Source organism: Notothenia rossii, assembly GCF_949606895.1.
Source record: "Notothenia rossii genome assembly, chromosome: 8".
Lineage (NCBI taxonomy): Eukaryota > Metazoa > Chordata > Actinopteri > Perciformes > Nototheniidae > Notothenia > Notothenia rossii.
Window position 1 is genome coordinate 21,966,599 of NC_136906.1, and position 26,543 is coordinate 21,993,141.

General features: G+C 41.8%; 1 protein-coding gene across 2 annotated transcripts in view; it reads right to left on the minus strand.

Moving 5' to 3' along the window:
- Nucleotides 1–26,543, minus strand: part of arhgap23a (Rho GTPase activating protein 23a) — an 85,908-nt gene that overhangs the window by 41,860 nt on the left and 17,505 nt on the right. Inside the window, exon 1 of one of the 2 annotated variants that reach the window (XM_079646523.1) lies at nt 10,939–11,451. The exons of the other annotated variant lie outside the window; for it this stretch is intronic. Coding sequence (XP_079502649.1) covers nt 10,939–10,992 — 54 coding nt within the window. The 5' untranslated portion in view covers nt 10,993–11,451. Of the gene's footprint in view, nt 1–10,938; nt 11,452–26,543 lie in introns of those variants that run through there. 2 annotated transcript variants of the gene reach the window in all.

A 26,543-nucleotide genomic window follows, 5' to 3' on the forward strand; every position in this document is an offset into this window, starting at 1 on the left:
TGAAAATCTAGTGTATACATCATTTTCCTAGACAATTATTCACTGGGGTCTCTAACTTGCAAGTTAGATAAGATAAAAAAACATGGACACAGAGACGGACAAAAGCTTTCCGTTTGCCACATCCTGCTGTGTCAGTTGTGAGGCGGCGGCTGGGATTTTTCAGGTAAGCTTGCAGCTGTACTTTCTCTACAGTTGATACATCTGGCTCTTGATGTGTGTAAACCATTTATAACATGAGGCCAATGACGACATCTGGCAAGAAGCTAACCCTGCTTCTCTTGCACTGTACCCCCCAGCCCCCCCCCCTGTACTGACCACAACCGCTGGGAGCAATCAGAGCGTCACGTCTGAGCTCCGCTGCAATAAGAGCCCCCCCCCCCCTCCCTCTCATTTTTTCTTTCCTGGTTGTTTTCAGGAGCAGGCTTCAGCAGCAGAAAACCACAGAGCTCCAGCAGGCCTCTCGACTCGCTCCACCCCCCGCCCCCTTGTCTGCGTTTGGGCCAAGGACAGAAGGAGCCCCCCTTTTTTCTTGGCAGCTCCCCATCTACAAACCCAGATATATTTAGCTCATATTTGCCTCTGTGTAATTAACAGAAAAGTATAACTTTGGGACTGGAGGATGACGTCGTTGTTCTCCTTGGGTAAAGATGGGAGCTGCACCCAAAGCGTGTGTCTCGGGCCCAAAACCAGGCAGCGGTCCAACATTTGGGGCGTGGTGGAGGCAATGCTGAGCAAGGTTGGGAGGCTAACTCAGCGAGGGTGGAGGGGGAAAAAGCAGAGCAGGACTGCAGAATGGAGTCTGGGTGTTTATTAGAGCAAGCGAGATGGCCTGCCTGCCTCCACCAGCCCTGGAGTTTCCATTTGAGGTCATCTGGTTTTTACATTCCTGCCATGCACCGCTGCTCACACAACACTGAGGAAGTTCTCCATCGTACAGTCCAGCAATTCTCAAAGTAGAGTCCGGGGGTGTAGAGGAACCATTTAAGGAGCCCTTAGAGCAGCGAAGAGTCGTTTTAATTTAATAAAAAATACTTCTAATTGAGGTGCTCACGTACAGGATGTGGTCTCCTGGGAATCTTTGGTTTAGACTGGATACTTGGTAGATTATTGATGTGAAAATATCTGAGGATTGCTTGTTTATACACGCTGCTTTTACTGAAGCATGGACACATTCTTGACAGTTGGCCAGATCCACAATATAAAAGTTTAAGGATTCACTAAGATCTTCCTCTTAGACCGTCCCAAATTTGAGTCTGTTTTCCCACCCTCATGACTCACCTCGGGTTCATTCTGACCTCTAAGTGCTGAGCACATGCTGCCAGTGGGCAAAAGATATTCAAGCAAACATAATTAATTGATATATGATTTTTTTTTTTAAACCGTCTCTCCTGACAAATCAAATCAAAGTTAAATGTGATGCAAGAGGCCAAGGAAGACTTATGAGGCTTGATTATTCTGATATTAACATAGGCTTCTTTTCTCACACTGGGTGGACAGACAAACATGGAGATTAAATTCAAATGGTATTTACATCCTCCACCTCAAACTCTCTTCGGCATTTCCCAGTGGCACAAAGATGGTATACAGATACCGCCTGGCATGTTTTGAATACAGGAGAATTACCCTATCGTGTCATCTGCCTGCTTCTTCCTGTTTACTCTAATCAGACTGTAAAGCCTGGCTGCAGAGAAGGACATCTCTAGAGGAAAAAGATGCTGCTGGTGTCTGTGCGTTCTATGATATTAAACGTGTTGATGACACCCATATGCTGATGCTTCTGCATCTTTAGCATCTGTCACTCTGTGTTAGCCGCCTTTTAATGCAGGGTTGGTAACATCTCAGAGTCTAAAACTCACCCCGCAGAAATGAACTGTCCACTGTTGGTGTAATGACTTGTTCCACCCCAGAAAAAAGGGTTAGACCTCGAGGGGGACTGGGTCTCAGTTGCCTCTCTGTTTTGGCCGCCCAGTGGGAGGACAGCAGAGGACTGGGACTGTTGACATGAGTCACACACACACACATGGTTTCACTCTGTTATTCAGATGAAAGACTCACTGGCACTGCTTAAAACAAAGAGGAATGCTAACAGAAACATACCGTCCCATTAGTATACATTCTGTAAACTGAGAAGAAAGCAGTGGATATAAAAGAATCATACCGAAACAAACCTTTTATGGCACAATCATATGAAAAACTCCTGCTCTAAAGATGGCATTTAGACTCAGAAAACCATGATAAAAACAGGTAAAAATGAAAATGTCTACGGTGACATAAGATAAAACTTGACAGCAACAACTGCAATTCTAAACAGGAGTTTCCCGAAAGAAGATGACCAAAGAAGGTAACATAGAGGAAGCAAAGCAGGACAGCAATTACTCGGAGTCACGGGGAAATGAAAAAACAAGATTCTAAGATTCACAGAAAGCTCGCAATTTGGAAATGTTAGGGTATAAAAGAGAGAAACCCCCAGCACCTACCCAGTTTTTAAAATCAGAATTAAAGAGGGGCTTACTGCCAAGTTGTAATCAAACAGGGAACCCTTTGATGCTGTGAAATGCAAATTGATTCCAAGCAAAGGATTGTAGCACATTTACATGTGTGAGTGGATGAAACTAGGTATCAAAACCACTTTGTTTATTTTGTAAGCTTGATGCAGTATTCAAATTAAGAACTCAGCAGGAAAAACCTAGCATTGTGAAGGACATTCATTTCACATTCAATTTTAACATAAACTCGATAATTTACTTTTCGCGTATGTTATGATAGTTGAAACACTGAAAGTCTCTGTGCTTCATCAAGAAATCACAACAACAACACAATTGATAAACTTGGCAGTTGATATAGCGTACAGATATGCACTTATATCTAGAGCTTGCAAAAAACTAGATAAAAGTTATCTCTCAAAACGTCAAACAATTCCTTCGAAACTGCAACTTGTGTACAATACTGAGAGACCACATTCTGGACTGTTGGTACAAACAAAAACAAATCAAGCACAACATTATTATCTTTTAAGAGAGTCTCGGTGAGCATATAAACAGACCAGCAGGCATGAGGAAAGCCTCAGTGCCCTATCTCTTCCCAGCATCCACAGCTCTCATTAGCTTCCCCATAATCTCTATCCCGTGATTTTGCCAGACTGTCAAAACAACCTCCCTCTCCTTCCCTCCGAGACTCTGGACAAACTGTTGCCCAGGTTCTTTAGGAAGTACAGACAGGGGTCAGTGTGTCAGCTCACTAACCCCGATGGAATGGCTCTGACGGACGTTAGCTGGCCGACGGCCACAAACAACCCCAGAGGAACCTCCCGGAAAGTTACGTACAGTGAGCAAACATCGCCAGAACTCATCTTCTGCTGATTAATGACTTCCTGAGCTGAGCTGCAAAACCAGAGCATGCTGTGATTATTCTCCAACTAGTGGATTATACCCTTTTCTAACTGCATAACTCTAATTTCATACTAGAAGATCAAGTAATATCTTCTTTAAAAGGTCCCATCATATGCTTTTCTGGTGTGTTACGTACAGGGCTGCACATAACTGGTGCGCAGGTGCGCATGCGTACCTCCGCCAAAAAAAGAGCACCGGGTCATTTGAAAAAAAGCGCATTTGCGTACCAACATTGAGAGAGAGAGAGGGAGAGAGAGAAGGGAGAAGAGAAAAGAGAGGAGAGAGAGAAGAGAGGATAGAGAAGAGAGGAGAGGAGAGAGAGAAGAGAGAAGAGAGAGAGAGAGAGAGAGAGAGAGAGAGAGAGAGAGAGAGAGAGAGAAAGATATAGAGTTGCATATGAACTCAAGGCCGGCCCGTAGCACTGGCGTTATAACTTTTTGCCTAGGGTGCCAGATCTGGGGAGGCGCTGCGCTGGCATCTCTGGGAAGGAAAACACATTTTTGACCGTTGGTGCTCATCCTAATTTTCGGCTTTGATGTAACAATATTCATAATTAAGTAAATGTAACACCCTTTTCACCCCGGTTACACGTTTCATTTGCCCTGTGCGATTGGCGCTGTAAGTGATGAAAATGGGGGATGTTGGCTTATCTGGTGCCCGCAGCTCACAGCCAAAGTGCGAGTGAGCAAGGGAGAGAGGGAGGGAGAGAGGGAGGGTGCACCGGTACCGGCGCTGTTGTTATTAGAATCTGGTGCTAGCTGCTCTAACGGATATAAGAAGAAGATGTTTCTACAATAATGTGGAGGCAGAATCCTCTCCAGTCAGACTGAGAGGCTGATAACTACAGCTCAGTGAGGTAAAGGACTGAGTGTTTGATAGTTCACTTTAGTCTAAGTTCAAACGGTTTGGTCACAATTTATGTAAACACATATTTCCAAGGCACTTCTTTATAATGATTGGGATAAACAGGTTTGAAATCATTCCAATGTATACTATAGGACAGTAACCAAAAATATCCTTTAAAACTGGAGATACAAAAAAAATGCATAAATAAATAAATGTTAAGGTAAAATAAGATATGAATGAACAACACAAATGAAATAAGTTACATTAATTTGTTATTGGCTATGGTAGGTTATTGGTTATGTTCACTGCATGTGTGTTCTATGTTCACCTCTGCATGTGTGTTCAGTGTGTCTGGCAAATAAAGTCAAAACCCCCCTCAAAAGTTACAGTTTATTTCATTTTAAGGATGAGCACCAAGCAACATCTCCAGGTGCTCCTTTGAGAACCAGGGCAAAAAAGTTATGTGCACCCCTGCTTATGTAGCTTTTTCTGCATTTTTCTAACACAGAAAAGACCTGTCTGTGCTGCTCCAGAACACCTCGTTGGAGATTTTTCTTTTTCAATTTTTTTCTTCCGGGGCAGGTTGATGTCACTCTGGACCAAATGGACCAATCCGCGCGTGTACGCACGCACGCACGCACGCAGGTTGCTAACAAACGCCGTTGTAAAACATAACCACTGACGTTCCGCTGTAACGGTGGTTGACTCATCAGAACAGAGTGGGCGAGCTGACCAATCAGAGCACAGTGGGCTCATAGGGAAGAGGGGGGGGGGGGGGGCAGGAGCTCCAACAAGCCTTTTAGGACAGAGAGTGAATACACATACTATACAGAGATGCTGTATGAGAAACAAATGTGATTTTGGAACATTGATCAATGTAAATCTATTCTAGTAGACCTCAACAATGGAATTATGATCAGTAGAAATGGCCAGGTCATGGGACCTTTAAAGTAGTCAAAAGTACTGTATAGCATAATATTTAATAACACAACATATATGTTTTATGCACATGAAACAAAAGACTTGACCTTTATCACCCATCAGTTTAACATCCGAGATCAGCATGTCAGTAAACACACGCCTGTGCCACGACAGCAGGGAGAAATTTGGCAGCTGTCCCGCAAGAGGATTGTTCGTCTTCACTTTCCATTGCTTCTTTGTGTTTTGGCTGTCACACGGGCATCATTCTCCCCCCCCCGACTCATCAAGATTCACTATATTTTGTTATCTTCTTCCCTTTTTTCCCTCCGTACCCCCTCCTTCTCTGTCTCTCACATTCCAGTGCAGTCCCTGCTGTTCGTAAAAAGCCTGAAAAGCTGATTGGAGTGAGACACAGTGCAGCATTCAGCTTTCTGCACACATTCTTATCGTCCGGGGCCTCTTAGCAAAAATGTAAACACGATGAGAACTCTGAGAAAAAATGTCCATATCTAGACACGAGAAAGACAAAATAAGATGCAGGATTAGATCCTCTGAATGGAGATCAGTTAAACGGCCCCTGCTTAACCCTGTGGACCCTGACGCACACAGTGACAGGGTCCCCTTCTGCCTCTTTAGCCTATTTACTGGGGGCCAAGTGTGTGACGAGGGGGGGCCCTCACCTCTGAACCTTGACCCTGATTCAAACCCCTTCTGGCTGCCTTCAGGCCGATCACGCAGACAGATACAGACTCAAGTCTGCATTTCAGAACAAGACCATACCTGCTCCTCTCTCCTGCTTTGTACAGAGCATCACACAACACAAAGCCCCTCACATATCATGTGTTCCTGTACAGGAACAACACACGTCGACAGCATCTCTGCAGGCACACATATACAAAGAGGCACTGACGCAGACCAGACCATCAACAGGCTGAATCTAATTAACCCTCATCTGTTTCTGAGAGAAGCTTTGTTTCACAACAAACCTCCCAGTGCCTGCGAGTCAGACGCCACATGAAACCCATCCAGCCGAGATACAGAGGACCAGTGCTGCCTGCACCACAAGAGGAGGACTGTGATCTGACTCGTCTATAGACAGGAACACTCAAAGTGCTGCTAATATTTTGAAAAGAAGGAAAACCGAGACATCAAAATAAATAAAAAGTATAGGGGAAAGGAAAATGCCAGTCACAACATTTACATTTTTATATCAATTACTCACCCTGTGATGCTTAGAATGATTGGCTTCACAGTGAACTAAAACCTTACAACTACTACTACTTGTATTGCCATATTAATCTCTGGCCTCCTTTTATTTGACATAAAATGGTATTAGATCAGTAATGGGCATCAGCAGATAACGGTAAGTGAAGGTAAACAAAAAGTAGTAAACGTCATCAACACATCAACGGGACAGCTCCGTATGAGTACACATGCTGTGTAGCCAAGCTATTCCAAAACAGAACTTTAAAATCTAGGCAGGATCCCAAAGTTTTAAGAGATAACGAATATGCCGGGCTGCATTTTTAGAAGTAAAAGCTTATGCACAAGAGATCTTAAACATTTCATGTCATTGAGTCTTACAGAGCCAGAGACCAACTGAAGAGAGATCAATAAAGAACCATTAGCAACAGAAACATGCCTGCTTGCTTTGCAGAGCGGCAGCCGCTCCCCTCTTGCCACAGTAAACAAGGTCAATGATGACTGATGTCCTTCGCCCGCTATTCACCCGCTGCACGCTGTTTGTAAAGCATCAAGGACGACTTCATACAAACAATAAAGAGAGAAGGACAAATCAGACACTTCATGGAGCTGGTTCTCCAGTTTGATCTCCAAAACAGAAAGCATCTTTGTGTTTTTGTAACTGTGACCCGTGAAGTGTGATGTAAACATACTGGAGTGCCTAAATCTGTGAACACCTGTGCTTGGCCGTGCGTGTGATATAAGTGTGTCAACACACACACTCTCCAGGTTAATGATTGTGGATGTGAGGTTTGAGCGGTGGTGCAGCTGTCGTCTTGAGGAGTGGAGGAATGCAGCAGGGGTGACGGTGTCGAGGTGGGAGAGTGGAACGGTGTGAGAGACGTTTTAATTGCATTAACGGACCACTGCAGACACACACACACACACACACACACACACACACACACACACACACACACACACACACACACACACACACACACACACACACACACACACACACACACACACACACACACACACACACACACACACACACACACACACACACACACTAATGTTGTGATTTCTGTGTTTGCGGTGGAGCTCCACCCAATGCACTCAAAAAAAGACAGTGTGTGTGTGTGTGTGTGTGTGTGTGTGTGTGTGTGTGTGTGTGTGTGTGTGTGTGTGTGTGTGTGTGTGTGTGTGTGTGCACCAAATGCCTGTCATGTTTTGGGAGTGCTGCTCGTTTAACCCTGTGAAATACTAAATTGTGTGTGCTTGTACTATTGGGGTTTTCAGGGTTGTGAGCAATCCTGTCCCACAATGCAATGCAAACCGGGCTGGCTTTTTTTGGCTTGAAATTTGGCAAAAGTGTTAATTGAAAAAGTGAGTAACTTTAGTTGTTACACAACTTCTGCATCATATCTGTTAGAACACAATGGATTATAATAATGACTTTCTCACTAAATCAGAATCAAGATGCTCATTGTGGTCTAAGAAAGGAGTAATTGTTTATGAATTACTTTCTTGAATAAATTCAACGGGTTAAATGATGTTGCTTCACATGAGAAACTGAGTATGAGCAAAACATGAAAAGCGAAATCAGAATATTGTGTAACATGGTTTTTTGTACTGCCAATTGCCTTATAACTAACTAGATTCATCCTGTACCCCTCAGGTTCAGACCCCTCACTCACTTGTATACAGCATGGAGTCACATAAATTCCCAGCGTTGCAGTATTGTCTGTGCTATGTGCCAACCAGGCAGTGAAACCATCTGCTAATGATCACAGTAAGGTTCTCCTCTGCAGCATCATACAGCCACTTACAGTTAATGTTGCCTTTGAAAAGGAGCTGATCCTGGACCTGCTGACTTTGAGGGGGCCTCTGGTCTCAGCTTTGAGAACTTTCTGAGGTGGTTGTCCTGAGATCAGCTGGCGCTCAGATCGGACTAAAAGCCTAAAACTAATCAAATCAAATCAAGTTTTAATTATATAGCACATTTTTAAAACGATTTTTGGTCGAGCCAAAGTGCTGTACATGTAATAATTACCTTACAGTAAGGACACTATACAGCAAATACAACAGCACAGTTTGTGCAGAATATCAGTTTGAGAAAACGACACCCTCTGACCTTAGACCCTCACATCGTACAAGGAAAAACTTCCAGAGGAAAAACCACAGTTTAAATTAAAAAAAAAAAAAAAACTAAACTAAAGCCTCTGTCTGAAGCTCGGGTGTTTTACTGTAAGGAAGCTATTAGCAGGTTTAACCTCAGTGTATAGACACTCCTCAGTGCCTGAGAGACAGGCTTTTTCTTGCAACACCGTAAATGTATCAATATAATTTACGGAGATGTCCTACTATTTTTCTCTGTTATCTATCATACTAAATATGGATACCTGAAGGTTTGGAATGATAAATACATTACTTTGTTTTTGTTATTAACCAAAGGAATAATCCCGAAAACAGATAAGATAAGTAGATAATGGTAAAGGAGCATTAGTCATCAATAGCGAGCATGTCATGTATGTTTGCACTCAGGGGACGGCAGGATGATGCTGCATTAGTCTGCAGAATATCAGAGGGAAATACGTGCCACACAGACAAACGAGGAGCTTAAATAACATCGACCAGCTTGCTCAAGATTTTTCATAAAAGCGCTCTCATGTTTCCCATCATCCATATACTCCAGCCTCACGTGACACAATGCAGCAATAGACATAAAGCTGCTCCTGCCCTCTGCCCCGCCCTGCCTCTATTGATCTCACCCACAAATCCTGCACTGCTACATTAGCGCAGGCCTGCTAACAACATTGAACTACTCCCACTGGAAATCATCATCACTGCTAGACACTCTCAGGCCTTCCTCTCTCTGCTGCTCAGAAGCTTAACTAACACACCAAATGTATTTCATGCCTTATTTACAGTGTCATTTTGCATCTCTCTGGCTTTTTCGCTTATCTGCAGAACAATAAAACAGCCATCAAGAACTCCTCTGTGTGGCCAAAGACAAGCGAGACATCCAGAGAGAGGAAGCTACATGAAAGCTGGGTGTTGGCTGAGACATGATGTCAAAGGTCAGGCATGAAAGAGAGATAAGCGAAGTGGGGTCAGCATAGAAGTCTGTATAAAAGGAGACACTACTACTAGTAACAGTTTAGAGAGTCATACTAGTGGATTTGAGAAACTTTGAAATGCTGTTTAATTACTTTTTGTTCATTAAGGCGACAGTTTTTAACTACAAAACGTGCAAATGGAAAAGTGAATTTAACGAATTTAAAGGAAATGTTACCAGAGGGGTTAAATTAAAGTGTGACCACTGAAGAGGAAGCTTTATCCCTTGCTGGAGGGGATATACACTCAAACACAACAGATGAAAAGGGAGCAACGGTAGTGGAAAACTGGGGAAAGAATCTACACATTTTCTAACCGTCAGTTAAATATTGAAGAGTAACAATCGAGGACGATAAGAGCAACACTGAAAGACACAGTGGCAAGAGTAAAGGACCAAAGGACATATCTCAGCTACTCCCTGACACAACCACATCACACATGGAGCCTCAGGACACACACACACACACACACACACACACACACACACACACACACACACACACACACACACACACACACACACACACACACACACACACACACACACACACACACACACACACACACACACACACACACACACACACACACACACACACACACACACACACACACACACACACACACACACACACACACACACACACACACACACACACACAATATGTATTAGGCTATTTAATGTACCTGACTCGTTCAATCGACTTTTAGATAATCAGACACAATAAACATATGAAAACCAGGTGTATCCATCATTTTAGCTGAATATAAACAGCTGTTAAGATGTGCAAAATCTTTTTTGACTTAAATGGACCAAACCATTGTTGTATGCACAGTTTATGAAGGAGTTTCTTTCTTCTGTTGGCTGTGAAGTCTTGTGATGCTCATTGACTTAAAAGGTCAAACTTCCCCATCTTTTCATCTGCTGTTATATCACCACTTAAGAAACATCCACCCTCCATGTGTAGTACTATTTCATGGCTGGTATGTGTGAGTATAATAACAGCAAATAGGACAAAGAAGGAGTTGATCTTCATATAGAGCTTATTAACTGACTCATTTGACTTGATTACTAGAAATCAACCGATAGAAACCTATAGCCATCCCTGTTTGGGACGTTCGGGCTCTATTGACAGGCTGTCCGCCTCCATATGCAGCGAGGGGCGGACAAAGAGTGAAGCAACCCGGGCGTTAAATGTGACTCTGGGTCACTTTTGTTAAGCAGTCGCTAAATTCATTCGGTTGCGCACCATTTGCCGTCAACAATAGCGGACAAAAGCTGCAGAAAAACCCTGATCAAACACTTGGTTTCTGTACAGTATGTCACCGAGAGTGTGTGTACACAGTGGCTATGTAAACTAGTGTTAATCCTCTTAGGAAATCACGCTCTCTGACCACTTCAGCCTGTCCAAACACAAAAACGGCCAGGCATGTTAACTTATAATTATAAATATAAAAGTGGCGTCCGTATACTTACGTTGTTTTCAGAGTAGGGTGGTATTCCAACAAGGCAAAAGGCAACTCCATTCATTGGACAGCAGAGACTGTTTGTCTGCAACCAGGAGAGGCAGAGTTGTTGCTGCAAGAGCGGCAACACGAGCAGCTCTGATGGGAACACACCCCGGTCAAACACAAACGTATAGGTTCAACTCTTATCCGGCTTCCTTCCTCCCGAAAAAACCCCACTCTGTTCCCGTTGCTTGGGGCAGTTCAAAGCGCTCACCCCCTCCTCATCTTCTCCTTCTTCCGCCAGACCGCATCAGTTGAACATAAGTAAGCCTGCCTGGAAACTCACTGAAGCAGCGTCAACACACATGGCGGACACCGGAAGTCAAGAGGCGCCCTGCCTTCAAAGTAAATGCGTGGGGGTCTGAATTTCAGGGGAAAAGTGTTTTACATTTCTGTGTTAAGGGGTGGAGTGCAACGTAGTACAACCTTATTATACATCCATGACAATGAGCAGTGGCGGCGCTAAGGGGTGGCTACTTGGGCTCAAGTCCCGGATGTTTTCTGAAAAGCCCCGGATGTTTTTTTTTTTTTTAAACGTCTCGGGAGTAATGTGCAGTACCGGAGTCCACCAGAGAGGCAGCCGCTGCGGGACAGTAGCCTGCGTACTGCGTAGCCTTCCCTGCCCTGAAGAAGAAGTGATCCTTCCTAGTGCCTGACTAGTTTTAAACTAATAGTTATGGATATTAGAAAGTTATTTTCATCGAAGCAGGCGCCACAAGCTGCAGCAGCAGCAGCAGTATCAGTAGCTGACAACAATGTCAGCACCAGCAGTGAAGAAATGGATGATATTTCAGGTGTATATATGGTGATATCTGCACTCTGGCTGACTGAGTAAGAAGTGAAAAAGAGTGATGTAACGTTAATTTTATAGCTAGTACACATGAAGTAACCACACTAAGTATACCATTATGTTAGTATGTATACAGAACATGACAAACAATTATCCTAAGATGTAACGTTAACCCTTCATACCTCAGTCTACTTTTAAGACACTAAAATAACGTATTCCAATTTTTATTTTGTTTTCGCGCGTGGAATTAATACAGGTGTCGGTACCAGATGTGTTCGGGGTACCATATGTGTTCGGGGTCCGTCTCTTACCAGTGACGTCACGACGTAATCACGTCAATGATGTCACGCATTGTGATTGGCTGTACGGTAATTTACCCACGCTGTAGTATAGAAGGTTTTTTTGATCATTACATTACATTGCATTTAGCTGACGCTTAAGTGCATTCGACCAACAAGATAAAGACTTGAAGAAATACAATAAAACTTGAAGAAAAACAAAGACGAATGAGGAGAAGAACAAGAGAAATCGAAGGTAAGAAGTATATAACGTAATATGGTAGGTAATATGTAATATGTTCAGTGCCGTTGGTACGTTAGTTCAAACAGTAACAACGGACTATTTTTCTTAGCGTATGCATGTCAATTTAAATCAATACATACAACTATTTCACATGTACAATATTTCCTTAGCCCTAATACTTAATACTACTTATTTCGTTTTGATTGTTATATTTGATTATATTATATATTATCAATAAATTATATATTATATATCAATATGATATACTTTTCTATATAATAGATTATCAAAAAAAGTATTTATTAAGTAAGGGATAATGTGCAGCAATCACAATCAAGTCCACAATCGAATCCATAAAGACAAAGTAAATCTGTTTACAGTTGTTTCATATGGATGTTGAGAGGTATCCATATATCTCTTCATTTTGCTCTCAAAGTGCACCAGATTGATGCATTTAACTTCAATATTTAAAAAAAATCACTCCAAAGGGAGTGCTTGTTCTTCCTTCTGTCTGTCTGTATCTATGTATTCTCATGTTCCGATTAACCCAGCCAAATTTTTCTTCTTTTGTGTCTTGATGTGATCTTGAGTCGAGGCTGATCCTCTTGCTGTGGTCCCGCATCCTGGATCCTCTATCCTGAGTTCTGGATTAAGTCGTGGACTTTGGGTCGTGGCTGAACCTGTCTCTGCGGTCCTGCCTGGGTCTCGTCGTGCTGCCTCCCTGAAGGCTCCCACAGGATCGTTGACATCTTCGTGTATTCATCCTCTTATTATAGACGCATGCATTTCCTAACATTCGGTCTACCTATGTTGTAAAATGTATTATCTCTTCGATTTACACACGGCATCTATTGCACGTCTGTCCGTCTTGGGAGAGGGATCCCTCTTCTGTTGCTCTCCCCGAGGTTTCTCCCATTTCCCCCTTTAAACTGTGGGTTTTCTCTTGAAGTTTTTCCTTGTACGATGTGAGGGTCTAAGGACAGAGGGTGTCGTTTTCTTCTCATACTGATATTCTGAACAAACTGCTGTTGTATTAGCTGTAAAATGTCTTTACTGTAGGGTATTTTTATTATTTGTAGAGCACTTTGGCTCGACCAAAAATCGTTTATAAATGTGCTATATAAATAAAACTTGATTTGATTGATTTGATTTGAAAGGGTGTGTGCCAAGGTTCCATATTAGGACCAATAATTTCACCATATACTGTATGTAAATAATCTCTAATAATTTTTCAAATGCTGGTTTCCATTTTTATGCAGATGATACTGTTATTTATTGTTCATCCTCTTATATAGAGCAAAGTCTTGATTTCCTCCAGTCTGCCTTTGATGTTATTCCGTCCCATTTATCTCAACTCAAGTTAGTATTAAATGCAGACAACTCCAAACTCATGATATTCTCAAATGGCAAAAAGTTAACTTCTTTTCTCCCCAACATTTGTACTGTTCAAGGGACTGACATTGACATTGAAAGGGTCACTACATACACATATCTAGGTTTTATTATTGATCAGAACTTATCTTTCAAGTCACACACTGAAAATGTTGTTTTAAAATTAGGTTTCTCCTTTCAGACAAGGAAACATTTGATCTCTGCAACGTTTTTACCAGTATTGGATTCTGGTGATCTGCTTTACATGAATGCCTCTGACCAGTGCCTAAATAGTTTGGATACTGTGCCATTGTGCATTATGTTTTATTACATATAAATATAAATATATATATATATATATATTTATTGTGAGTTTGGAATAAATATGCACTTTATGAAAATTATTAGTTGGTTACTGTTAGTAAAACACAGTAAGGTTAATACTGGATGTTTGTTACACTTGGATATGTTTTCTGTAACACTTGTAACATAATTATTCTCCAGTTTATGCATTTGAGTGACTTGCAGTTAATGCTCGACATTCAATTCAAAACCTTTATTTATCCAGGTAAAATCCCATTGAGATCAATGATCTATTTTTCAAGGGAGACCTGCAGCAGTAGGTTCCACATGAAGACATAAAAACATAAACAACAGAACAACAAAAGGACATCATACAGCAAAAATTACAGGGATTACAATTTACATATCTATCCACATGTACAGGTACCAACAGCATCTGACTGTGGAGCATCCAACCGTGCTTTAAAAACATGTAGTGGTACCAACTTGGTAATTTTACATTCTTTTTGCAGACTGTTCCAAGTTAGTGGAGCTGCACATCTAAAAGCTTTCTTCCCTAAGACAGTCCTAGCACTTGGCACATTTAATAAAACCACAGCATGAGATCTCAGGCAATAAGTACTTTCAATTTGCCGAGAGATCAGGGAGCAGATATAAGATGGTACTTTATCCAACATGGCTTTGTAAATGAAAATGTACCAGTGACTGAGCCTCAGTACAGTAAGTGATGGCAAAACCGCCTTGATTTACAGTGTACAGTGATGCGTAAGTGCTTTACAGTTTGTCACAAATCTCAGTGCACTGTGATAGTAAAACCTTATTGTGGTGTAATTATATATCCAAAGCAGTCAGAAGTCAGAAAATCATTAGTGATGTTTAACCACTCAGAAGACAGCCCATCAAAATGAACACATTGGGACCTTTCAGAGAGGTAGTTCATCTTCTACATATAATAACGGACAAAGTAAAGAATGAAGTGTAGGCTATGTTTAAATGTTCGGAATTTGACCGTGTATGATGGTCCTCTTGAGTTGCCGTACAGCCAATGAAGTACAGCCATTGCTCCGTTTTCATGATTTTTTAACATGTTTTTCACAAACATTTTCACACGCTAGGAGCATAGGAATAATTCAATTCGGTTCGTAATGATCTGTAGATGTGATTTGCCCCCGAGCACCCCTGGGTAAATTACCGTACAGCCAATCACAATGCGTACAATGCGTGACGTCATTGGTAAGAGACGGCCCCCGAACACATATGGTACCCCGGACACATCTGGTACCGACACCGGCTCTCGTTTCAGTACACTTAACAACGGAACCATAGCAACGGAACTGACCGGCAACCCTCTGAATCAGACTCCGATTGGCTGTGACTGCATCCACTCAGAGTGTCCGATTCAGAAACGTGACTCTTACACTCTTTACGTCAGAAACAAAGATGGTGGATGAGAATAGATCTATAAAACGATAAGCAATGCGCCAGAATCAAGGTGAGACTATCCGCATCCTTTAAAACTCTACGCACATTCGTTTCACCGAAATAAGTAAACAACTGTATTTGAGTGAGTTAAGGCATTAGTTTGCTTCATTAAAGGATGTTAATGAATAAATGTCAGTGTTTCCCCTAGGATGGAGTCATAGCAGCGGTGCTAAGGCACGTGGGCCCAGCATAATGTGAGTGCGGAGCGCGTGGAATTTTTTGGTGTGTGCGCGTGTCAGCACAAGAAAAGGCTCTTGAGGCCTAGTACCAGGGCAGGTTCTAGACAATTTTCTGCCCTAGGTGAGATTTTATATGTAAAGAATAAATGAAAAATCTCTACAAAAGGCAAATACACTACAAAAACAGAAACTTATTGACATAGGTAATATACGTCAAAATGGCTTCAAATGTTTTCATTATTGTATGAACATGTTTTAATTGGGGGGTGGACGTCACATCCTCTAGGGGGGTCCGGCGGTAGCCTATGCCCCCCCGGGAAGATTTTTTTTGAACATTTTAAAGTAAAATGCTTCAATCTGGTGAACTGTGAGCACACAATTACTAGAGACCTGATCTAGGGGGTACAACTCTAAAACACATACAGTATATGAAAAAGATCAGTTTACATTTTAATAATCAAATAAGTATATGAACATAACCAATAACCTACCATAGCCAATAACAAATAAATGTTGCTTATTTTATTTTTGTTGTTCGTTCATATCTTATTTGACCTAGTTAACATTTATGTATTTATGAATATTTTTGTATCTCTCCAACTTTAAATGATATTTTTGGATTACTGTCCTATAGTATACATTGGAATGATTTCAAACCTGTTTTTATTTATCCTAATAATTATAAAGGAGTTCCTTGAAAATATGTGTTAACATAATTTGTGGTCAAAATGTTTGAGACCCATTGAAATAACTTAGACTAAAATTAACTTATCTAAACACTCAAGAGTCCTTTACCTCACTGAGCCTCTCAGTCTGACAGGAGAGCTCTCCTCCACCCTGGTTGTAGAAACATCTACTTCTTATATCCGTTAGCGCTGCTAGCACCAGATTCTAATAACAACAGCGACGGTACCGGTGCGCCTTCTCCCTCGCTCGCTCTCTCGCTCACACTTTGGCTGTGAGCTGCGGGCGTCTGATAAGCCAACATCCCCCACTTTCATCACTTACAGCACCCATCGTACAGGGCAAATGAAAAGTGTAACCGGGGTGAAAAGGGTGTTACATTAACTTAATGACTGTTGTTAAATCAAGACCCCCTGGGATGTTCGGTCCACGCCCAATAGCACTTTACCCCTGCGAACGCGCACATGACCAATGAGGGCACGAGATACATTTGTGCATGAGATGGAAGGCTGACAGGCAGGTAGGCCATCCAATTATCTGCCGAGGGCCGAGGCAGATCATTGGACTTGCTTTTTACAGCGCCTTGGCTTCCACAGATGAAATATTTGTATATATTTATTGTCAAAGCATTTCATGTATTCATTGCTATCGGGATGTTAAGAGCATTCCATGGAATATAACAAAAGTGTTTCTGAAGTGAATTACCTACCCTACCTTTAAAGGGCCCATGTCATGATTTTCCGGTTATTACCCGTCCCCTTGTGTGTTATGAAGGTTTTTATGCATGTAAACGGTCTGCAGTCAAAAACCCTCAAAGTACACCTTGCATCGAGTAAAACTCTAACACAGTCTATGCTGCCCCAAAACGCCTCGTTGGAGATTTCTCATTTTCCATTGTTTACTTCCTGGGTTATGTGACGTGTGAATACCCAGAGGCCACACCCTCTGCCAACATTTCACGAGACAAAGCTTCACAAACCTTTCAGTGATTCGTGCCAGATATGTACAGCGTAGGGCACTGAAGAACAATGCTGTTCCTACTTTGTTTGGACCAGCGGGGGATTCGGGTACACAACCTGTAAGTATTCATTGTTGTTTGTGTATTTATGATGTTTAAAACAAACAAGGTATCTACCACGACTGTTTAAGTAGAGGCATTATCGGAGCATACCATGTAGTGCATGGGCACGGGTGGCAATTTTCTTCCAAGTGTAAAAATGTTATTGTTTAAGGCTTCTTTGTTCAGAAATATAGAATATGTTGACCTACTTGATTTATTGTGTTTAAATAATTTGCCTTACATTTTGAATATGTTTGTAGATAAGAATAACATTAATTAAGGGTATAAATAGTGGATTGTCCTATGGGGAGGGGCTTAACATATATAAACCTCAGGCATAAATAGTGGATTGTCCTATGGGGAGGGGCTTAACATATATAAACCTCAGGCCACAAGTGTTTTTGAAGTTAGTCTGACTGTGGCTGTAGAGCAGAGAGGTACCAGTTATATGTCCTCGACCATATGTATATATTAAGGTTTTCTTTCTGTAGATCCTTGTTACTTTGTGTTTTTTCAGCATTTTGGCTGTTAATAAAAGCACCTAAGGATACATTTTTTGTCACTCTAGCCATCTTATTTAATTCCTATTTTTTTCATCGACCCTTTTTGTAACAGTGTGTTGGAGGAGGGGCTCTGTATTTTCAAATTCTAGCGCACTCGAGCTGATTTCTCCAAAATTACCTACCCCACCTTAAAACCTCTTAAGCCCGGCCCCCCCGATACCGGGGGGGAAAACGCATCACTGCAGGAGACAGCGTCTGGGGGCTTCTTAATATTTAAAAATCTATGAATGTCTTCTACTCAAATAACGGGAAAAAACTCAGCAGCCTGACGATATGAGCCATTTTTACCGAAACAAAACACAAGTCTCACAAGAAGCGTTAGCATTAGCCCTTAGTGAAAACAGGCTGATGCTACTTCCAGTGCTAACTAGCAAAAACGATCTTTAAAACTTAATATGTTCTGCGCAAACTACATATCATCTGAAAGCTGATACTCCACAGATTATTTTGATATAAGTATCATCACTGTAGGACACGAACTCACTGAGCTAGCAGCCAGAACAGAGCAAGAAAACAACAACATTGTTCTAAACCATAACAATAATTATGTCTTACCGTTGCTGTTTTGTGATCAAAAGTCGTGTTCAAGGGAATAAAAACGCTGCTCAACGTTAATCCAATGTCTCTTATGGCGCATTCACACTGCAGCTCGGAGCTCGCTTTAAGCGTGCCGAGCCGTGCGGGGCCCGTTTTTGGTTGCGCTTCCACTTGGCCTAGTTTTGGCCCGGGGCTACTTTTTCACCTTTTTTCTGGCCCGACTAAATCGTGGTTCTATCGAGGCCAACAAGCGGGGCCAACGACCGGGCGGAATATGCTAAACTAGTGACGACTGCTGATTGGTCAGAGAGAATTGTCACAATTCTCGTGCGACTTAATCCCTAGTGTCGCATATATTAAGGGAAGCTTGTAGCATTTTTTAAAACAGTGAACCTAAGAAGAAAAAAACCACATACCAAGAAGCAAGGACATGATGGCTTCCACATCCTCCATTGTTGTTGTGTGTTTTGTGAGTTGTGTCGCATTGAAAATGACGTCACGGCAGTTGTATGCAGCGTCGCTCCGCCCGCCAAAAAGCCGATCGCCCCGCCTACACTGCGTTACTATGGTAACTATCCCAGTTCCTGAACTGTAATGTGAGCGCAGCATTAAAGTGAGCCGGGCCTACTAAAGCCTAACCAAACCGAGCGAGGCCGAGCGAGGCCTGCAGTGTACAGGACTGTCTCAGAAAATTAGAATATTGTGATAAAGTTCTTTATTTTCTGTAATGCAATTAAAAAAACAAAAATGTCATACATTCTGGATTCATTACAAATCAACTGAAATATTGCAAGCCTTTTATTATTTTAATATTGCTGATTATGGCATACAGCTTAAGAAAACTCAAATATCCTATCTCTAAATATTAGAATATCATGAAAAAGTATACTAGTAGGGTGTTCAACGAATCACTTGAATCGTCTAATTAACTCGAAACACCTGCAAGGGTTTCCTGAGCCTTGAAAAACACTCAGCTTGGTTCAGTAAACTAAATCACAAGTATGGGGAAGACTGCTGATCCGACTGCTGTCCAGAGGACCGTCATTGACACCCTCCATCAGGAGGGTAAGACACAAAAAGAAATTTCTCAAAGAGCAAGCTGTTCACAGAGTGCAGTTTCAAAGCACATCCACAAAAAGTCTGTTGGAAGGGGGAAATGTGGCAGGAAACGCTGCACAACCAAGAGAGATGACCGCAGCCTTAACAGCATTGTGAAGAAGAGTCGCTTCCAGAATTTGGGGGAGCTTCAAAGACAGTGGACTGAAGCTGGAGTCCAGGTATCAAAAGTCACTGTTCACAGACGTGTCCGGGAAATGGGCTACAATAGCCGTATTCCCATGGTCAAGCCACTTCTAAACTCAAGACAACGGAAGAGGCGTCTGACTTGGGCTAAGGAAAAGAAGCACTGGACAGTTGCACAGTGGTCCAAAGTCCTCTTTTCAGACGAAAGCAAGTTTTGTATTTCATTTGGAAGTCAAGGCGCCAGAGTCTGGAGAAAGACTGGAGAGGAGCAAAATCCAAGTTGCTTGAAATCCAGTGTGAAGTTCCCACAGTCAGCGATGGTTTGGGGAGCCATGTCAGCTGCTGGTGTTGGTCCACTGTGTTTCATCAAGCCCAGAGTAAATGCAGCTGTGTACCAAGAGATTTTAGAGCACTACATGCTTCCGTCTGCTGAAAAGCTCTATGGAGATGAGGAATTCATTTTCCAGCATGATCTGGCACCTGCCCACAGTGCCAAAACCACCAGTAACTGGTGTACTGACCATGGCATTACTGTCCTCGATTGGCCTGAAAATTCCCCTGACCTGAACCCCATAGAGAATATGTGGGGTATTGTGAAGAAGAAGCTGAAAGACACCAGACCCAACAATGCTAATGAGCTAAAGGCCGCTATTGAAGCATCCTGGGCATCCATAACACCTCAGCAATGCCACAGGCTGATTGCCTCCATGCCACGCCGCATTGATGCAGTAATCCGTGCAAAAGGATTCCCAACCAAGTACTGAGTGCATTAATGGACATTTTCAAATGTTTGATTGTGTTTTGCTGTTATAAATCTTTTTTTTTTACTTGGTCTGAGGAACTATTCTAATTTTTTGAGATAGGATTTTTGAGTTTTCTTAAGCTGTATGCCATAATCAGCAATATTAAAATAATAAAAGGCTTGCAATATTTCAGTTGATTTGTAATGAATCCAGAATGTATGACATTTTTGTTTTTTTAATTGCATTACAGAAAATAAAGAACTTTATCACAATATTCTAATTTTCTGAGACAGTCCTGTAAATGCGCCACAAGTCACTTTAGAATTGTTGCTGATAATCCATCATTACATTCATGGCCGCAGAGTAGGTATAAAGTTTTGCAGTCCGGGGCTCCGGCTGTCTCACGTGCTGTTTACGCAAGCCTCTCTCTCCTTGACGTAAGTGTTTAGCGGGGTTGACTAACTCCCCCTCGATTCTATTGGCTCTAAAGTTTCAAAAAATGTATCAATCAACCAAATCGACCAATGGGTTCCAGAGATAGGATCCTGCGTAGTATGAATAATGCCAGCAGCGGCTGCTTTGCGCACATAATAATAATAATAATAATAATAATGCATTACATTTTTTATTAGAGCGCTTTTACATGTGCTTAAAGCGCTTTACAATTACAAATTACACATATTAGACATGTAAGAGTCATTACTGTGGACATTACCCACAGGAGCAAATGCGGGTGAAGTGTATTGCCCAAGGACACAACGGCCTGACGCAGTGGCGGCCGCACAACCAGCACAGCACGGCACAGCACAGCACAGCACACAGCACACAGCACACAGCACATAAATAAAGCTGTATTGTATATCAGTCTATATATAAATATACTATAGCGTGTGTGAGGAGGAATTATTTCTGATTGGAGTTACATTTTTGAAAGAAAAAGCCAGTGAAGTAATCAAAGTAATTGTTTTTTCCACATTTTTTTTCACAGCGATGAAGACGAGTATCAAATGGCTTCTGGATCACAGCCATCAACATCTGCCTCATCCGAGCTACGACGTGCATCAGATCAGCATACAGTTGCCCCAGAGCCATCAACATCCAAGCTACGCCGCCGGACGTCTGCACCAGTACTAACTCAGCCTCCCTCTGCATCTTCTGATTCATTGGACAGACTGTCAGGAGACTGTCTACTGCACTAAGTGCCTGGTGCCTCAATTCAAAAACAACGGAAATAACCTTAAGAGGTTAAGTACTGTACCTAAGTACAGTGCATAAATACACTTAGTTACACCACTGCCATTAAGTATTTTTTACTGTGTCATAATGTATATGGTCACCATATTTTCATCTAAAATTGTCAAATAGATGTCAAGTAAAGAGGAAAATATTTCACTCTGAAATGATGTGATGAAATGGAAATACTGAAGTTCATCAAAATTGTACTTAAAGGTAGGGTAGGTAAGAATGGAGAAACCAGCTTGAGTGTGCTAGAATTTGAAAGTACACAGCCGAAAAGAATCTGCCCCTTCCTTCAGACTTCCTTACCGAGCCCCTCCTCCAACACACATGAGCACGCACACATGACCAATGAGGGCACAAGATAAGTTTGTGCACGAGATGGAAGGGTGACAGGCAGGTAGGCCATCCAATTATTTTAGCCGCTAAAATTGTTTTTTACAGCGCCACGGCTTCCACAGATTTTTATTCATTTATTTATTGTCAATGCATTTAATATATTCATTGCTATCGGGATGTTAAGAGCATTCCATGGAATATAACAAAAAGTGTTTCTGAAGTGAATTACCTACCCCACCTTTAAAGAGCCTGTGACACGGGTTTCACCCATCATCCAAACCCATACATTTTAGTAAATATTGTCCCTTTGAAACCGTCACTGAACTGATATGGGATATTTGTACTTTGATAACCATTAATCTCTCCTTCAATGTTGACCATATTCTGGATCTTCTTGGGGATTTTTCAAATCCCGCCAAATTATGTGTGACGTAATTGCGGGCCAAGAGCTCCAGCTGCACCGTTCCTGATCCCAGCATTTGCATGCAAACGCACGATGGCGCACACAGCAGCAAGCTCAGACACAGTGGCGTTTTCTCCTGGAGGCCAAGGGAAGCCAGGCTTCCACTGTTTTTTCGGATTGTAGTTATAATTTTAATAAATAAATGAAAACACTTTGTTTAGTTTCGGAAATTCTTTGTTGTGTGTTGCTGCCGGTCCATCTCTCCCCCATTCTCATTGAGTATTTTACAAAGAGTGAAACAGCGCCCCTCTAGGTGTTATGGTGAAACAGTAGATTGCACTCTCTGTTGCGAGAGGAGGCCAGCCGAAATTGGCCTCCCTTGGTGATAAAAAATGGAGGGATTGACCAATCAGACAAGACTCACGTCATGCCCCTGCCAACCTGTGATTGGTCAGGGCCATGCCAAGGGAAGCTAGAGGCGGCTGGCTTCCCTTGGCTCACAGTCTAATCAAATCGCATCAATTTAGTGGTGCAGTGACCATGGCAGTGACGCGTCCCAAAAACGCGGAAGTAAGCTGCGCTCGGTTTCCCTCGACAAAATAGCAATGGGATTTCTTCATAGGATTTTGGAAAATAGCTCGAAATCAGGTCAGTGGGAAACGAACCTGTTAGATGAATGCATGTTTTTTTCAGTCGGATAATATCCACATGTCTACCCTACTTTTATAATTTTCGAATCATAAATCTAATCGATAGAAGATAGATGGCGTCACTGCACCGGCAGTGAGAGTCACTGCCGTTAGAAAGTAACAAGCAACTGAAGCAAGGGTAATTATGGAGGGTGGAGATTTGGAGTATTTCATCAAAAATAATTGTACTAAACTTCAGCTGCAGCAGCAACAACAAATAAAATCTGATGACAGTCCAATGCCCAAACTGGAGCTGTGTACAGCGAGGAACAAAGGAGCGAATCGGACGTAAAATGTTAAAGGTCTCCTGATTTAGTTTGTGAATGAATGCTTATTAGAGTTTCGGCTGTAGAGTGCGTGCGGACCTGTCGGTCAGATAACAGGCGTGTGTAGGTCCTGCATTTGTATGATACAAATGTGTGTAAAATGATACCGGGTGCTGTAATCAGTCATCTGGTTACGTTATTACATTGACCACCACACCCCCGACCCAAAATAAGGGACGTATTATTGGCTTCCCCTAATTTTTTCCCCACGCCACGCTACTGCTCAGACAGCGATGACAGTTTAATTTTGAACGTGTCTGAGAGCTCATATGAGGCTGAAGGATCGGTTTATGTTTTATCTGTTAGAAGTTTAGGAATTAGGAGCGTCAATATGGGCGATAATACGGTCATGTTGCCAGTGGTGGACTGGGACTAAAAATCAGCCCGGGACTCTCGACCGGCCCACTTCGGTGCCGCTAGTAAATTGTCAACAGGGGGAGTGGGGGGTGTGCTAGTGACTTATCCGACCGGCCCACTTCGGTACCGGCCCATCTGGATTCGTTCCGATGGCCAGTCCGCCACTGCACCCAGCCCAGCCCACGTAAACTGTCAAAAGGGGGAGTCTCGCTGCGGGGAAACGGTGGACCTAGTGCCCTGATCGGAGTGGGAATAATAATAATCATAATCCGTGCATTTTATCCATTAATTTCCCCAACATTGTGGTAAAAAAAAACATACATTTAATCCATGTTGGTGTACTACAACTACAAAAAGCATCGGTTTGTTTTTTCATCAGGAAATGCAGACCGGCTCAAAAAAACTATTTTTAATCATCATCCTCACGATAATTAAATGTATCATATGTTCGCCGAATTGACATGAAAGCACTAATAAATGTAGTTTAATCCACTTAATCGATTTGTTTTTATATCACATCCGACGGGAGGAAATTCAGCAGCTCTCACTACCGATTTGTAATCCTAATTTAATCATCATCTTCACCACGATCATTTATGTTTATGTTCGCCGAATTGACATGAAAGCACTGACAAATATGAACATACTGTAGTCAACTTCATTAAAACGTTATTAACGTGCCTAAACTCAGTAATTCACAATTTCTACGCATGACAACACACTTTGTCCGTGTTTGTTCTCTCTCGCCGCACAGTGAAGCATTCCCGCATTGACGTCACTTCCGGCTTCCCCCAAAACTTCCAAATGAGTCGAAGGAATTTCCCCGCGATGTTCGAAATTATTGATATTTATCGGAACGGTATCGCACCTTCTTTTTTAAGCTAACGGTTCGAGATTACTAGTAGCCCAATATTTCATTGCACAACAGTTGTTGGGAGGCTGTCACAGGCTCTTTAAGTAGAGAACTTGAGTAAATGTAGGTGACTTAAATATTGTGGAAACTCAAATGATTAAGATGTATTTATGTTTTTAAAATGGAAATACAACAGCAACATAGGCAAATAAATGATTAATCATTATGCATATAATAATCTTATAGCCTATTAATATACTGTATGATTCTCAATGGCAAAGTAAGAGGGAACTTACTCATCAATAGAACAGGAACTTCCAACTGCTGCCAAGAGGTCACACTATTCATATTCTAGGGTTCAATCAGTTTTGTTTGATTTTGTATTTGTTGATGATCTTTTTCTATAATTGATCTAAATCTTCAAAGTAACTAAAAAAGTACAAAGGACAATTTTTTCCTCTGGGTTAACTTAAAGGTCCCATGACATGGCCATTTCTACTGATCATATTTCCATTGTTGAGGTATACTAGAAAAGATTTAAATTGTGCAATTTTCCAAAATCACATTGGTTTCTCATACAGCTACTCTGTATAGTATGTGTATTCACCAGGTATTCACTCTCTGTCCTAAACGGCTTGTTGGAGCTTATTTTGATGTGAAATATTATTTATTTAATATAAATAAAAAGCCATTTTAAATTTTGTTCAAAATGTGTTTAGTTAATCTAATATATGTATTTTTGAATCAAGTATTCATCTTTATTGTCTTCATTGTTAGTTTCCACATGCCTAAAACAACCTCAAGCTAAATCTCAAAGTTGATGGCTAAATAAGAGCGTTTGAGAAATTGTGCAAGGCATACAGTAATAGTCCGAATAGTCGATTAATCGTTTCATTAATCGATAGATTAATCGATTATCAAATTAGTCGTTTGTTGCAGCCCTAATATATATATTATATTATCGGTATCGGTCTTGAGAAGCAGGAAGTTATCGGTATTGGTATCGGTCTCAAAAAAACAATATCGTGCATCCCTAATATTTACCAACACATGTTCTACGCCACTACATACTTACATTTAAATGTGTGCTGTGCTGCGTCGGTACAGCCATTCTCCGCAAGGGTTTTTGAAATTGGTCCGTGCGCAAAGCATTGTGGGGATTTGAAGGACGAGAAGTCTACCCATGTGCAGCCTCGAAATTACCCCTAAATCAAGGACGTGGCCTCGGTGGAATTCCAAGTATGCTGGAGATTGGAACACTCCGTTTACATGCATAAAAACCTTCATAACACACAAGGGGACGGGTAATAACCGGAAAAGCATGACATTGGCGCTTTAACAAGCCTCTTTATTGCTACTAACCTTACGATTCATTGTATTGCATTGTGTTTAAAAAAAATGTAGAAGGAGGGAGGGACATATAGAAAATGGGTGGACCAAAGAGAAATGACGAAGACTAAAGTGGGAGTTTAACAAACAAGGTGTTACGATGCGTGGAAAAGGTAAGACCCAAATGCAGTATTAACAAAAAGCGAGCTTTAATTTACAACAGCCGATGACAAAAAGAAAACAAGAGACAAACTTAACATTACCGAAACAGGGGAGCATGAGTAAAGAATCCAGGATCAAAACTACAAGGACAAACATGGAGCGTGACGGGAAGGGAAAGACAAACAATGAACCGACAGGGGAACACAGGGAAAGACAAGACTAAATACAGAGAGGGGTAATCACGGGACAAGAAACAGCTGGGTAAAGGAGGCAGAAACGCAAGGGCAACAGGTGAACACAATGAGACAATCAGACACACCAGGGAAACTAACGACAGGAAGGCAACACAGGAAGAAGGATCAGACAAGACACAAGGAGGAAAACATGCGACAGGGAACACAGA